This window comes from Drosophila mauritiana, chromosome 3R (genome assembly GCF_004382145.1).
Source record: "Drosophila mauritiana strain mau12 chromosome 3R, ASM438214v1, whole genome shotgun sequence".
In the NCBI taxonomy this organism is placed as follows: domain Eukaryota; kingdom Metazoa; phylum Arthropoda; class Insecta; order Diptera; family Drosophilidae; genus Drosophila; species Drosophila mauritiana.
In genome coordinates, this window is record NC_046670.1 from 8296459 (window position 1) to 8308975 (window position 12517).

The 12517-nt window shown below is 46.2% G+C and overlaps 3 protein-coding genes across 3 annotated transcripts; 1 reads left to right on the top strand and 2 right to left on the bottom strand.

Moving 5' to 3' along the window:
- Nucleotides 1-657: 657 nt before the first annotated feature.
- On the bottom strand, nt 658-6810 carry LOC117145055 (high-affinity choline transporter 1). The gene is made up of 6 exons (XM_033310565.1): nt 6112-6810; nt 4665-5031; nt 4002-4586; nt 3566-3887; nt 3208-3480; nt 658-3087 (listed from the first exon to the last, which is right to left on the bottom strand). Exons 2-6 carry the CDS (start codon nt 4936-4938, stop codon nt 2697-2699), a joined length of 1845 nt encoding a protein of 614 aa, XP_033166456.1. The 5' UTR covers nt 4939-5031; nt 6112-6810; the 3' UTR covers nt 658-2696.
- Nucleotides 6811-7082: 272 nt separating this feature from the next.
- On the bottom strand, nt 7083-9601 carry LOC117144698 (kanadaptin). The gene is made up of 3 exons (XM_033310022.1): nt 8329-9601; nt 8078-8272; nt 7083-8014 (listed from the first exon to the last, which is right to left on the bottom strand). The coding sequence occupies exons 1-3, from the start codon at nt 9514-9516 to the stop codon at nt 7217-7219; spliced, it is 2181 nt and encodes a 726-aa protein (XP_033165913.1). The 5' UTR covers nt 9517-9601; the 3' UTR covers nt 7083-7216.
- A 292-nt stretch (nt 9602-9893) lies between these two features.
- LOC117142612 lies at nt 9894-12495 on the top strand. Its single transcript, XM_033306695.1, has 5 exons — nt 9894-9957; nt 10024-10071; nt 10143-10549; nt 10606-10807; nt 11173-12495. Exons 1-5 carry the CDS (start codon nt 9943-9945, stop codon nt 12277-12279), a joined length of 1779 nt encoding a protein of 592 aa, XP_033162586.1. The 5' UTR covers nt 9894-9942; the 3' UTR covers nt 12280-12495.
- The last annotated feature ends 22 nt before the right edge of the window (nt 12496-12517 follow it).

Sequence of the window (12517 nt, forward strand, 5' to 3'; positions counted from 1 at the left end):
TCGGATAGCTGCCACAACAACAGCCCCCGGCAACAAGACATCTTGTTGTGGGGGCCACAATTAGGTGCAATTCTCGAGCGACACAAGTTATGAGCTTATGATGGAGGAGGGCGATTCCAATCTAATTGAGATTACAACTTAATTGCCACTGCAGATGCAACAGAGCCAACTGCAATTGGAACTGCAACTGCATCGTTAGCATGCTAATTGCAGGCACTTGAGATCGCAGATGGCGGCTATATGATTCTCTGACTTTGGCAATTTAACCGACTGACTTTCGACTAAATAAAATAAGTAACTGTCGCATAGTTGCCACATTCTCCGCGCTGTGAATCCCAAAAAAATGCATTGTCTTGCGGCATTTGGATATTTGGAACTCGGATGGAACCGATGAGATGCGACACCGACAAGAGCTCTTTGCTCTTTAAGTTGGTCTGAGAAATTTCCACCTGCCATGATGATGCGGTTCCATTGTCTGCGGATCGTCACTTGGCCGCTTTTGTTGGCCCGTAATACTCGCATTTATTTCACAAGCCAGCCAGTTAGTCGGCAAAATATATAAGTACTGAGAAATAGAATAAATAAGTAGACGGATTGGATTTGGCTTTTGGGGCAACAGAGAAACCATTTCAATGTAGATATATATACCTTTTATTTATTAAATACCTTTTTTTCGATTTATTCCATTTCGCTATGCTTAAAACATTGATATGTATTCGGTTTAGTTTAAATTTAATACATCATGTATATCGTAACCCTTCGTCCTATTCATTTGTTTTTGTATTTTTTTTTATTTAATTTCATTTAGTTCGGTTAACATAATGCCACTAAGTTAACTTGGAGTGATGGACCAAGTTTGGTTAACAATAACAGAAGTAGGTACGAGTATTTATTTAACTAATTGCAAAACAGAATCGTTTCGACTGTTTGTTTTAACCAAGCGAAGTAAGTCATCGCAGTTGAATGCATAAATTATTTGGTGGTTTTGGTTTAGTTGATAGTAACTTTACAAACGATTCGAGTAACTATAATTTGCTTATTTACAAACCTGGTCAACTGCACAAAGAAACGCGAAACATGGTATACAAACACACACACTTAATTAACATACGTTTTATGTAGGATCTCTGTGGAAATTTAGTCAAATTGTAGTCCTTAGTTAAACGGATTCAAACGCCATCGAAATTGACACACTCAGATCTGATGCAAGAGATAATAACAATAACAACGAACAGATATGCTTGATATGCTCATATGGTAGTTAGATAATCCTAAATGGACTCAAAATCTTCTTAGTTAGTTTCACTTATGTAAACGTTAAAAAACTCGACCCCGTTACAACAAACATACGAGGCTCAATCAAAAAGCAGTCAACATTTATTACAATTCAATGAGTTGTATGTTAGTATGTTACCAAGTTAGTTACGCATATTAGTTTAGTTATTCAGATTTCAGGTTTAGATTTAGATTTGGATTAGTTTTTTCCAACGGATCGAAAGAGCAACAAACGAGCCGAGTGACTTTGAAGTGGAGGAACCAACGCCCATCGCTTGGTAAACTATATCTGCAAAATGGGCATTTTATCTGCGAGTAACTTTGAGATCAAAGGTTGGGATTTGAGGTTTGGAGTTCAGGCAGCGTGTGTTTGTAGATCGGAAACTCCCTTTGCCAATGGTTCTTTAGCAGGTTCGTGGGTCAGTGGGTGTGGGTGTTTCCTTTGGGTATAACTCTCTAAATTCAGTGGCTGGCTTCTAGATATGCATGTATATATATGCTTGTGTATATGATTTGTATAGGTATATATTTAGGTACTACGACGCAACATGTTTTATATATATATATGTGTATATATACCATGATGATATGATAGATCTGCTATCCTGTGCCTCAACTGCCATGTATGTACCTTGTGGTTTTTGCTCTTTGAGAGCAGCTAAAATTCATTCCTATATAACTCGATATGCCTCGTTTTCGCCCACTTACACGACTATGGTTTGGATATAGTGAATGTTTTGCATACCCCGATTATCCTATATACGATTGATATGTATATTGATATACTTCCGCCTTGCTTCTTTTTTGATATGTTTCGTTTGCATTGGTTTGTTAGTTAGTTAGTTTTGCTTAGCTTTGTTCGTTCTGGAAGGACACATGATTCACATTGTATGCATCTATATAGTATAGTATATGATCGATATGCTAATGCCAGGAATGCCAATTCATATTGCTCAAATGCTCGTCACCTAATTCCATAGCCACTTTAACTGGGCCATCTCCTTCTGGGCTAATACGTGTTCCTGGGCCATTCTCGGGCTAGGAAAATGCAGTTGATATGTATTCGTCGTCAATTGACTTCTGAACATTTACACATAGATAGATAGATACTCTAACATCAAAATGAATACCGATAGAACAACGCTTTAAGCTTGTAGAAACTATACACAATATGTTGGCTAAATGAAAATGTAAACCTTACGATCAGCTTTCTGCACTTTTTACCTGAGCACTTGTGTGTTTAACGTACGTTTCCTAATACTTTCTGTACTCCGTTCCACGATCCGATGATGACCCCAACTTCCCCCATTTGTGTCCCCCTAACAAGCGCAACATAAAATCGGATAATTCTCTGGTATCAACTGCAGCCTATTTTCGGGCATTCAGCTGCCCAGATGCCATGGGATTCTCCGCTACTCCGCTCAGAAGGCCGTATTGTCCTGCTCCGCCGTGGGCATGGCCATCCCGCTTTGGCTCTGGAGGTGGCCACCTCCTCCGCCCGACGGCTTCACCCCAGTGGCATTATCCAGCATCTTTTTGACCTGCGCCTGCGCCGTCTCCTGGTTGATGCGGCGTGCCTCCGCCACCGGCAGATCGTCGTCCGATTCCAGGGCGGGATTGATGCGGCCATTGCGCTCATCCTTGCCCGCCATGGTGGCCGCACCGTAGGATCGGGCCAGAGGTCCAGCCATCACGGATAGCTGCTCACCCGACTCCGAGGGATCGCCCACACGCTGCACATCCTCCGGAATGTTGACCACGCAGCGGAAGTAGTCGTAACTGGGCGGCAACTTGCCGGACTCGAACATCATTCTAAAATTGGTTAGGAGAAGGGTTACATTTAATTGGTCTCACTATCTTACAATAAAATAAATCAAATATTCATTAGCTATAATATATAGTATCCTACAATTTAAATAGCCTTATACTCACTTAGTCCACCAGGAGACCGAGATGAGCGTGACCAGGCTGAGCAGCATGGCCATGGTGCGGAAGGGGAACATCTGCTCCTTGGTCTCCTCGTCGTAGCCGGGATACTTGATCAACGGAGCCAGTCCCAAGATGGCCTCACCGCCCGACAGTCGGATGGCTAGGGCCACAATGTATGCCGACAGGCTGCCGTACGTGTTGCAGTGCTTCTTGAAGTGCACCACCATCAGTAGCTGCGGGAACAGGATGACGTAGACCAGATCCGAGCACATGGACCTGTCCGGAAAGATAAGAAGAGCAGGCACTTAGCAAAATGAGCTACCAGTTGGAGGAAGGGTGAATAATGCATCTTCTCACGCACCACAAGCCGTAGATGGAGGGAATGGTGAGGGCCATGATGGTGGCCAGGATGCCCACCACAATGATGGCGACTCGCATCACCCAAATGATTTCCATCTCGGACGCCTTCTGACGGAAAATCAATTTGTACACGTTCCGGGCGAACATGGAGGCGGCGGAGAGCACCGAGGAGTCGGCGGAGGACATCACGGCGGCAGAAACAGCGCCCAGTCCAAAGAAGGACACGAAGTCGGGCGTGAGGTACTGCAGCACCATGGGCAGAATCATGCTCGTCTCGTCCACGGTCAGGGGATAGGGTCCCTTGTAATCTGTCTCGTTCCAAGCTGTCAAAGAAAGGAAAATAGACATAAGTCAAAGGTGCATAGGTAATCTGCCTGTGGTTACAATTTTGGGGATATCTGTGTATTACTTGCTAGTGTCGTCTAGCTAGGACTCACGTGTGGCCTTGGCAATCGCTCCGATGAGCACCGGGGGAATGGCCATCAAAATGCATCCGGCGGCCGCAACATAGGACAGAAGCTGGGCCCTTCCTGCCGTTTTGCTGGACAGCACCCGCTGGAAGTAGACCTGCCAAGGAATGCCACCAAAGACGAGCAGCAAACCGTAGTCTATGTACAGCCAATGCTTTTTGGGCTCCACGTGCCCAATCCAATCCACCTCCAGGTCACTTAGACTGCCCACGTGCTCGTTGCTCCAGGCGAAGGGAATGCACATCCAGAGACCGATGAAGATGCAGAACAACTGGATGACGTCCGTATACGCCACGGAGTATAGACCACCGAACAATGTGTAGAAGATGGCTATGCAGGAGGACAGGATCACCGAGGTGCGGTGATCCATGTCGATGATCACCGACAGAGTGGCTCCAAGTGCAGCCAGGATGCCGGCTGCCCAAAAGACCTCGCCGCAGAGAGCGGGCAGGAAGAGCAATCCTCCCATCCGCTCACCAAAGGAATCCTGCAGCGGATCCAGCATGGTGATGTAACCCTGCTTGCGCATGGGATTGGCAAAGAAGATGCCACCTGAGTTTGGATGGAGGATAAAGTAATCACTTTTTGTTAAAAAAGGAATCTCAATTCGAATCTGTAAAGTTGACTTACCAAATACCAAGCTAAGAGCGTATCCAAATGGAGCCTGACACCACACCAGGCCCGATGTGTATATAGCCTCCGCCGTGCCGTTGATGTAGCCGCCACCCACCCAGGTGGCCGTCATGGTGAAGATGCCCACGAAGAGGCCGATGGAGCGTCCGGCCAGCATGACCTCCTCTTCCGAATCATTGCCGGACTGCTTCTTTCGACCGGCCCAAATGCCCACGACCAGGATCAGGAGGTAGAAGAGCACGATGCTCACAACGCCAGCGATATTGATCATCCTTGCAGCTCAGTCGTGTCCTTGGCTACGAAAATCACGGCTCTCCACGCGCTGCTGTAACCAAATACTCTCGGAATGGGTTTGACCTTTTGGCTGTAATGGAATACAAGGGTTTCACATAGAGCCACATCCTTGAGCATAATGGTTAATATGGCAGGAGCTCATTTTTCAATTAACTAGCAACAGCACGAAGCATTAAATATTAAGCGAATGCATTGGCCATGGCCTCAGGTGCGCCTGACCTTTGTTTGCAAGGATATAATTGGAGTTGACCCCACTTCCCACTCCACTCCTCCTGAAATATCGTCCCGCCCACCACGAGAAAATGCGTCCTTGTTAATGGCGCGCAATTAAGGAGGTATTGCATTCAGTTTGACCTCCGCGGTCCTATAATTATGATAGATCAACTATAGATACTAGGTACTATAGATACTATAGATATACCTATAGATACTATAGGTATTAGATACTATAGATACTAGATACTATAGATACTAGATAGATACTATAGAAACTAGATACTATAGGTACTAGATACTATAGATACTATATACTATAGACACTATCTTTAGTTCTCTGTACACAATTTTATAAATACTCATGAAAAATAATGTTGTAAATAGATTATAACAAATAGAATTTACAATAAAATGAAAATCTTCCTAAAAATAAGCTTTGTTAACTACCAAAATGTAAAACAAAGAAGTTAATTATTAAATTTTTCATTTACATACAAACTTCTTATGAAAAAAGAGACTTAATATTTAATAATTCATTAGCGAAAGCTTTTAGTTCCCAAGTAATTTAAACAATAGTGAAAGCATTTAAATGTGCGGAAATTAGTTCCGATTGCAGCCACACGCACGTGTCCTGCTTATGTAACAGACCGACTTTGGGAGCGGGATGGTCGGGACTCCACTCCGCTTATGTGAAATACATAAACAATTCAAACCACCTTGTGTGTGTGGGGGAAGAGGGGGTCAAGTACGTCATAGCCATGTCAAGCGAGCGGCCGCTGCGAGAACACCTCAATCCGTGTGCCACAATGCCCCCTTGTGGCTGCTTCATTCACAAAATTGAGCAAAGCACGGAGCGCATCGGACTAATGGTGGGGGTAGTAATCCCCACCAGCAGTCTGCGCATGACCCATCGCATTTGCGGGTAGCCACTCACCTCTGTCTTGCGATTTGTGCGCCAAGTTCAAGCGGACGCCAATTTTCGATTCTGAAGCTTAGCGACGGCAATCAAAGAAGCGCGCCAATCAAATGCGCCTCGACTTATGCAACATTTCCTGCTCCAAAAGGGCTCTTGGTGGATGCGGGCTGTGCACCGTAGCAGTGAGTCGCGAGGGAATCGAAATCGAGGATGAGGTCTCCGGCCAAGGAACTCGAACACTAGACGGTCGGAACACTAGACTAGACTAGGCTAGACAGCAGTCGCCCCAGCGGAGGGACGTCTTCTGAGACGGACTGTTACGCGTCCTAAAATGTAACCCGCACATGTGCTCCGGCTGTTGGGGAAACGCGTGTCGGCCGCATCAAACCACTGCCACTATGTAGCTTCGCACACGAGAAGTTGTCGAAAATGTTCCAGATTATATAAAAAAAAAAGGAAACCAACCACCCACACGTTCGTGCTGAGAAGCCTTCGGCTTGTTTGAAATGCAATCGCGTGGGCTATTTAATCGATCCCAACTTCAAGGTGGACTGAATCCAATCAGATCGATATTTGAAAATGAATTAAGCAATCAAACTAAATCCATTCGGTTTTTGGTTAAAACAAATGAGCAGTTGACTACGGACTATTGGTAAACTAAAAATACGTCTCCACGTTCAGCCGTCGGACCGTGTTGGCGGTTAGAGCGACGAAATTATAACTGAATTGGAAGTTCAAGTACTGGAGTCCCATCGGCGAACCGATGGCCTCTTCGACGCAAAATGGCTGAGCCGAGTGGGCGTTCATTTTGTGTATGTGCGCAGGAATTTTAATCGAATCGCCGGATGAATCGTTTCGTGGAAGCCGCCACTCGACTCAAATCAGGGGTGATTGTCAGCGCGCAGGGGAGTTGCCAGCACTGGAATGGTGGTGAAAAGCTCTAGCACTCCGCCTGAAGTGCCGCCGAAGACCCATTAAACAAATAAATATGAAAACATTCAAGGGTTCAACATTTACAAAGTTACAATGAGAGGGTCTTAGAGAATACATCGATTACAAGTCTAGACTAGTTTTAAAGTACATCTAAACTTAATATTTCAAGTGTTTTAGGGCTACCAACGGGCTAGTAGCCAAACTTCTCGTTCAAGTGGGTGATTCCATCGCCGCTCTGGTTGGTCGGTGGCACCCACTTGGCGTACTTTTCGGTGTCCTCATGCTCGGCCAGCTCGTCCAGGTCCATGTCCACATCCTGGCGCTGCTTGTTGCGCTGTCGCTGGCGTTGACGTCGCTTTTTCTGCACTTCTTCCGGTTCCGATGTGTCGTCAGCTCGGGCAGTGATGTCTTCAGCTGGCGTGCTGGAGTCTTCTACGGGGGTACGGAGGACTTCATCTGGATTAGTTGAAGCAACAGCGTGGCTGGGAGCTGGGGGCGCTTCCGTTGAAACTTTTGTTGACCTCACGTTCTCTGGTTTTAGGACTTCCGTTTTAGCGACTGTTGGTTTGCTCTCTTCCGGTTGAGCAGGGAGTTTGGTTTCCTTCAAGCTATCGTTTTCTGGAGTCGATGGCTTTGGCGTACTTTCCGGCTGCGTCTCTTCCCTTTCCAAATTGTCCACCTCTGCCTCCTTTTCCTTTACTTTTTCTTTGACCTCTTCCTCTTCGACTTCCTCCTCATCGGAAGCAAATGCATTTGATTGAGGCATAGTCTGTGTGCTTGGTGACGCTCTGACCACCTTGAATTTACTAAACTGGTTTCTCTTGCCAATCATGGGGAGCTGTTTTTTTTTGGCTGCACCACACTCCTCGATGGCCGAATCCTTAGAACCCGCCGCAAGGCTTGTGGTAAATGGCAGAGCAGTGGGCTTGGCAATCTTCAGCAGGCGTTCCACCTTTTGCTGCTCGCCCTTGAGTCGTTGCTGCTCCAACTAATTGGAAGGCAAGGTCTTTAATCAATCATTTTGTTTATACTAATATCTGTAATTACATACTCTTAACTTTTTGATCTCCGTCTTGTCCAGTTGCTCAACGTCTTTGGTGAGCATGTCCATGAAGTTGTCCAGATCATCACCTTCAGCTTGCTGTTTGGCCGCCAGCTCTTTCAGCTTTTTTTCCTTTTGTTGGTAAGTGGCAATCTCCTGCTCTACCTTTTCCAATTCCAAGTTGAGCTCAATCTCTTGTTTCAGCTGTGGAAAAGTTGGATTAGGTCGGTCAGTTGATCGAGAAGTCTTTTAAGACTTACCAAATCCTCATAGGTAAGGGTGACACTGACGCCAGCAGTGTCCTTGCGCTGCTTCTTACGCGCCACATCCCCGGTGCGGTCCCAAAACTCATCTTCGTCATCGGAGTCCCGATTCTTGAGCTGCTTCCTTTTTTGTGCCTCCTGGTTGGCTTGACGCAGCACACCATGCCTGTCCAGCGTTCGACATGCCTCCAGGGCGCACTGCACCACGCAGTCCTTCTTGCGACCCTTGTGGTTAACCTCCACAATGATTGGCCTGCCATTGGAATCGTCGAGCGGAAGCTCCACCCGGCAAACAAAGGAACCGGTGGACAGTTCGTCGCACCTGTACTCCAGATTTAGACCCTCTCGCTCGAAAAAACCGCGCAACGTTTTCTTTGGGTCATCGAAGAAGAGCTCCTCGTTGTTGGTGCTGGCGTAGGGATTGTGACTGAGATCCGTCTCCTCATCAGCGTCGTCGCCCATGCCCCAGCTGACGCCCTCGTTGCGCTCTCGCTCCTCAGCTTCCAGAAGCCTTAACTCTCGTTCCACGGCTGCATCAGCCAGCTCCTTCTCCCTTTTCTGACGCATTTCGGTGACGGACAGCTCTGATTCCGGTTCCTCATCCTCGCCGGGACCCTGCAGGATATACACGCGTGTGCTGCCGCCTAACTTGAGCATGTGACCAACCCTCATCCGGATGTAGACCTTTGGCGGCACGCGCTGTTTGTTTAAAAAAGTCCCGTGTGTGCTGCCCATGTCGTAGATGTACCAGCCCTCTGGCTGATCGTTCTTTGGCTCCTCGTCCTCTTCTTCCATCTCATCGTCTGCCTTAGCGGACTCGGTCTTTGACGGAGCCTTGGGCTTGTACTGCAGGACCACGTGGAAGCGTGAGATCGTCGGATGAGCGGCGGGCACATCGTTCTCCGGCAAGCGACCGAACGTCCAGACCGCCTGTTGCTGCAGCTGGTGCACAGTGTCGATTATCTGGCCGGACTTGAGCACCTCAAAGCTGTAGATCTGATTTTCGGCTGGCGGAGCTGACCACTTGGGAACCTTGTACGGACAGACGGCCGCTGGCGAGGATTTTGGAGTTTTTGGGGTTTTCAATGGCGGAGGCGGTGGCTCTGCGGGAACTTCAGAGCGCGGCTTCTCTGTGATAATCACTTTGGGTTTGGGCAGCGGAGCGGGCACTTTGAACTCGTTCATGTTGATGAACGGACGAAATCTGTTAATTTTTCCAGGTGTAAACAAATTTTTGCAAAATTAGCAGCTGTTCGGCGCAGTGAGACCAAACATTAGCCGCCTAATAAAACCGAACTCTTTCAACAGTTGTCCAGGGAAATAAAGCTTTAATTTTTTATATATTGTAAATAATGCAGTCAATTAATTAAAATTAAATTATAAAGTGAAAAGGATTAGTAAATGATTTCAAACAGAAATAATAAATCATTTTTCGTTATTCTTTTGAACAATAAAATTAGTCAAAAAGCTAAAACTAGCTATGAAGTAGCTAAAATACCTATACAGACTAAAATAATCATCACCACCTCATGCTGGCGGTATTTTTAGTATTTTAACTACATTTAGTGTTGAATAAAATATAAAGTCATTCTAAACAACAAAAGGTGAAACATGCAGGAGCTCAAGGTGCGTTTATCGGCAATAAAATATATATTATAACTAATAAATAATGCCCTTATTTGTACGTTACAGCAACGTTTTGAGCGACGCCGGTTGGCGGATGACCTGAAACAAAAACAGGTGAGTGCCGCCGTGTCGCAAAGCAGGTGCTATAAATAAACCAACTAACTAATGAATGCATAACAAACCAGGTAATCCAAGATCACCTGCTGCAGAAGATCCTGTACTCGAAGCGCCTGCTGGTGGACCATGTAGAGGCACTGGAGCACTGCATGCAGGAGCTGCAGACAGCCTCCAGATCGAGTCCCGGCCGGCAATTGCTGACGACAAGGAACGCCTGCCTGATATTGGGCGGCACTCTGTTGGAGCACCTGATAACCCCACGGGGCATCCGGTACACCATGGTTCCATCCATCCTCATATCCGGCACCTTTGCTGCACTGTTCGCTGTGAAGAGCGTCTTCGTTTGCCGCAACAAAATCGTGGAGAGAAAGTTGGAGCAACTGGTCAAGACCATCGATGAGTTCGGCAACTGCATCCGTCGAAATATGACGTACTTTCAGGAGATCATCATCATGAAACAGGCCGAACTTATAGAGTAATCCAAGAGATCTCAGTTTAATGAATTATATATCTAATCAGATTTCGTTACAGATCCCGTCAAATTGAGCGCGCTTGGGATTGCATAACGGCCGCCAAGGAGGTTACCGAGATCCTGTACGATGCCACCCGCAAACTGGAGACAGACTATCCCCTGCCGACAAAGTACGGCGCCTACTATGCGCCCATGGAAGAACTGCGGGAGTGCGAGTACTTCAAGAACAATGTCACGGACTACAGTCCCAAGCACATAAAGGTAGCAAGGATTTATCTATATCTATATTTATTTACTTCTTATAAAGTGTTATATAAACTGGCTGTTCATTATAATCCTCAAATGATATCCACTATGAGACCATATCGGCAATTCAAAGTGCATATAGTAATCTTTAATGACGCATTCAACAGATAACTGATAACAGATAAATGATAAGCAATTTGTAGTCGTTAATTGCTATTAAAGGCAAATGAGACAATAAGTAGAGCTTATTATCTATATTTCTCCTTATTTGTTGATCCGCAATTGCTTTCTGTAAATCTATTTTTCTTTTGTTACACTCAAAATGTTATAATAAGTATAAAACTTCATCAAATAACTTACTAAATATAAAATTTTTTTAGGACTTTCACAACATCTTCGCCTATGTGCAGTCACAATACCTGCTCCGGCTGGCACTGACCATCACAACTCGTCCCTCGATCTCTCAGCTAAGCGAGGATCTGGAGAAAATCGACAGCCTGGTGAGGCAGTTGGTGCAAGAGGAGGAGCAGCACTTCAGCAATCTAGCATTAGCCCTGCAGAACAGGAAGCAACTGGAACTGGCTGAGCTAAATGCGACAAGAGCAGAGCAACAGCAGAGTGGACCAATTGCTGTGCTGCAGCATTCCTCGCTAAAACTAAGCGCCTGTATGGTGGCCGTGGCCGCAGAGTGTCAAGCTCTGGACGTGACCCTTCAAAAACTCACAGTCACAGAGGCGGCAAAAAAGAACAACTCCAAGGAGCTGGTGGCTGTGGCCAATAATATGCATGGCATCGAAAATGCCTTGGCCGTTTGCTGTGATGATTTCCAGCGATTGATGCTGGTCTACAACAAGTTCTTGCACAGTCAGCTGGATTTGGAAGGAGAGTTGCCGACGCCCAAGCAGGATGTCCACGATGAATTCCCCGAGAGCATTCTTAGGGTCGAGTTCTCGCAGAACGTGGATGCACCGCAGCAGAGGGATGACTTTTATGCATACATGTACGATGAAAACGAGGAGCAGCACTTTGAGGCTGAGCAGAATGCTCCGTTTCCCTCGCCGGAAAAGGAACTGCTTAACTTCGAGAAGCGTATTACCAAGGGAAAGTTTAAGCCTGTCCTTAAACAGCTGAAGGATCGCATCGATCCCATCAGACAAGTTATGCTGGAAAAGGAGCGCGAAGTTCTGGCCTCTAAGGGCATAAATGTGGATGAGCTGTTTGGCAAAATGGAAAGAGTCGAGCAGCAGCAGGAGGACAATCGCTTCGCGGATGCCACACCCTTACCTGTCTACGAATCCTCCAGCAACTCAGATTCGGATTCTGCTGACGAAGAGGCCTTCCGGCGTCGCAGCAAACAGCACAAGGAGCGTGATAATTTTGCTGAAATGCGTCAATTTCTTGCTCAGAAGCAGGCTATTAATCTGTTTAAGCTACCACCACCACCTGTGGCCGCCGCTGGGGAGGAGCTGCTCGAAAGTGAATGCTAGACGTGCTGGCTGTTTGTTTTGTTGTTCACTTGCCTGTTATCTCCTTTGCTCTGGGTATTATCTGTTTAAGCTTTTATCATTTATCTAGCCAACTGGAGAGATAGACCGCTCGCCAAGCGACGCCACCTCACCCTGACCACAACTTTCTGCCTTTCGGTTGTTCCTCGTGTTATGTTTCCTTACCATATTTAAAACTAAATAAAACATAGCAAGCAATAAATAAATGTTATTAAGTAGG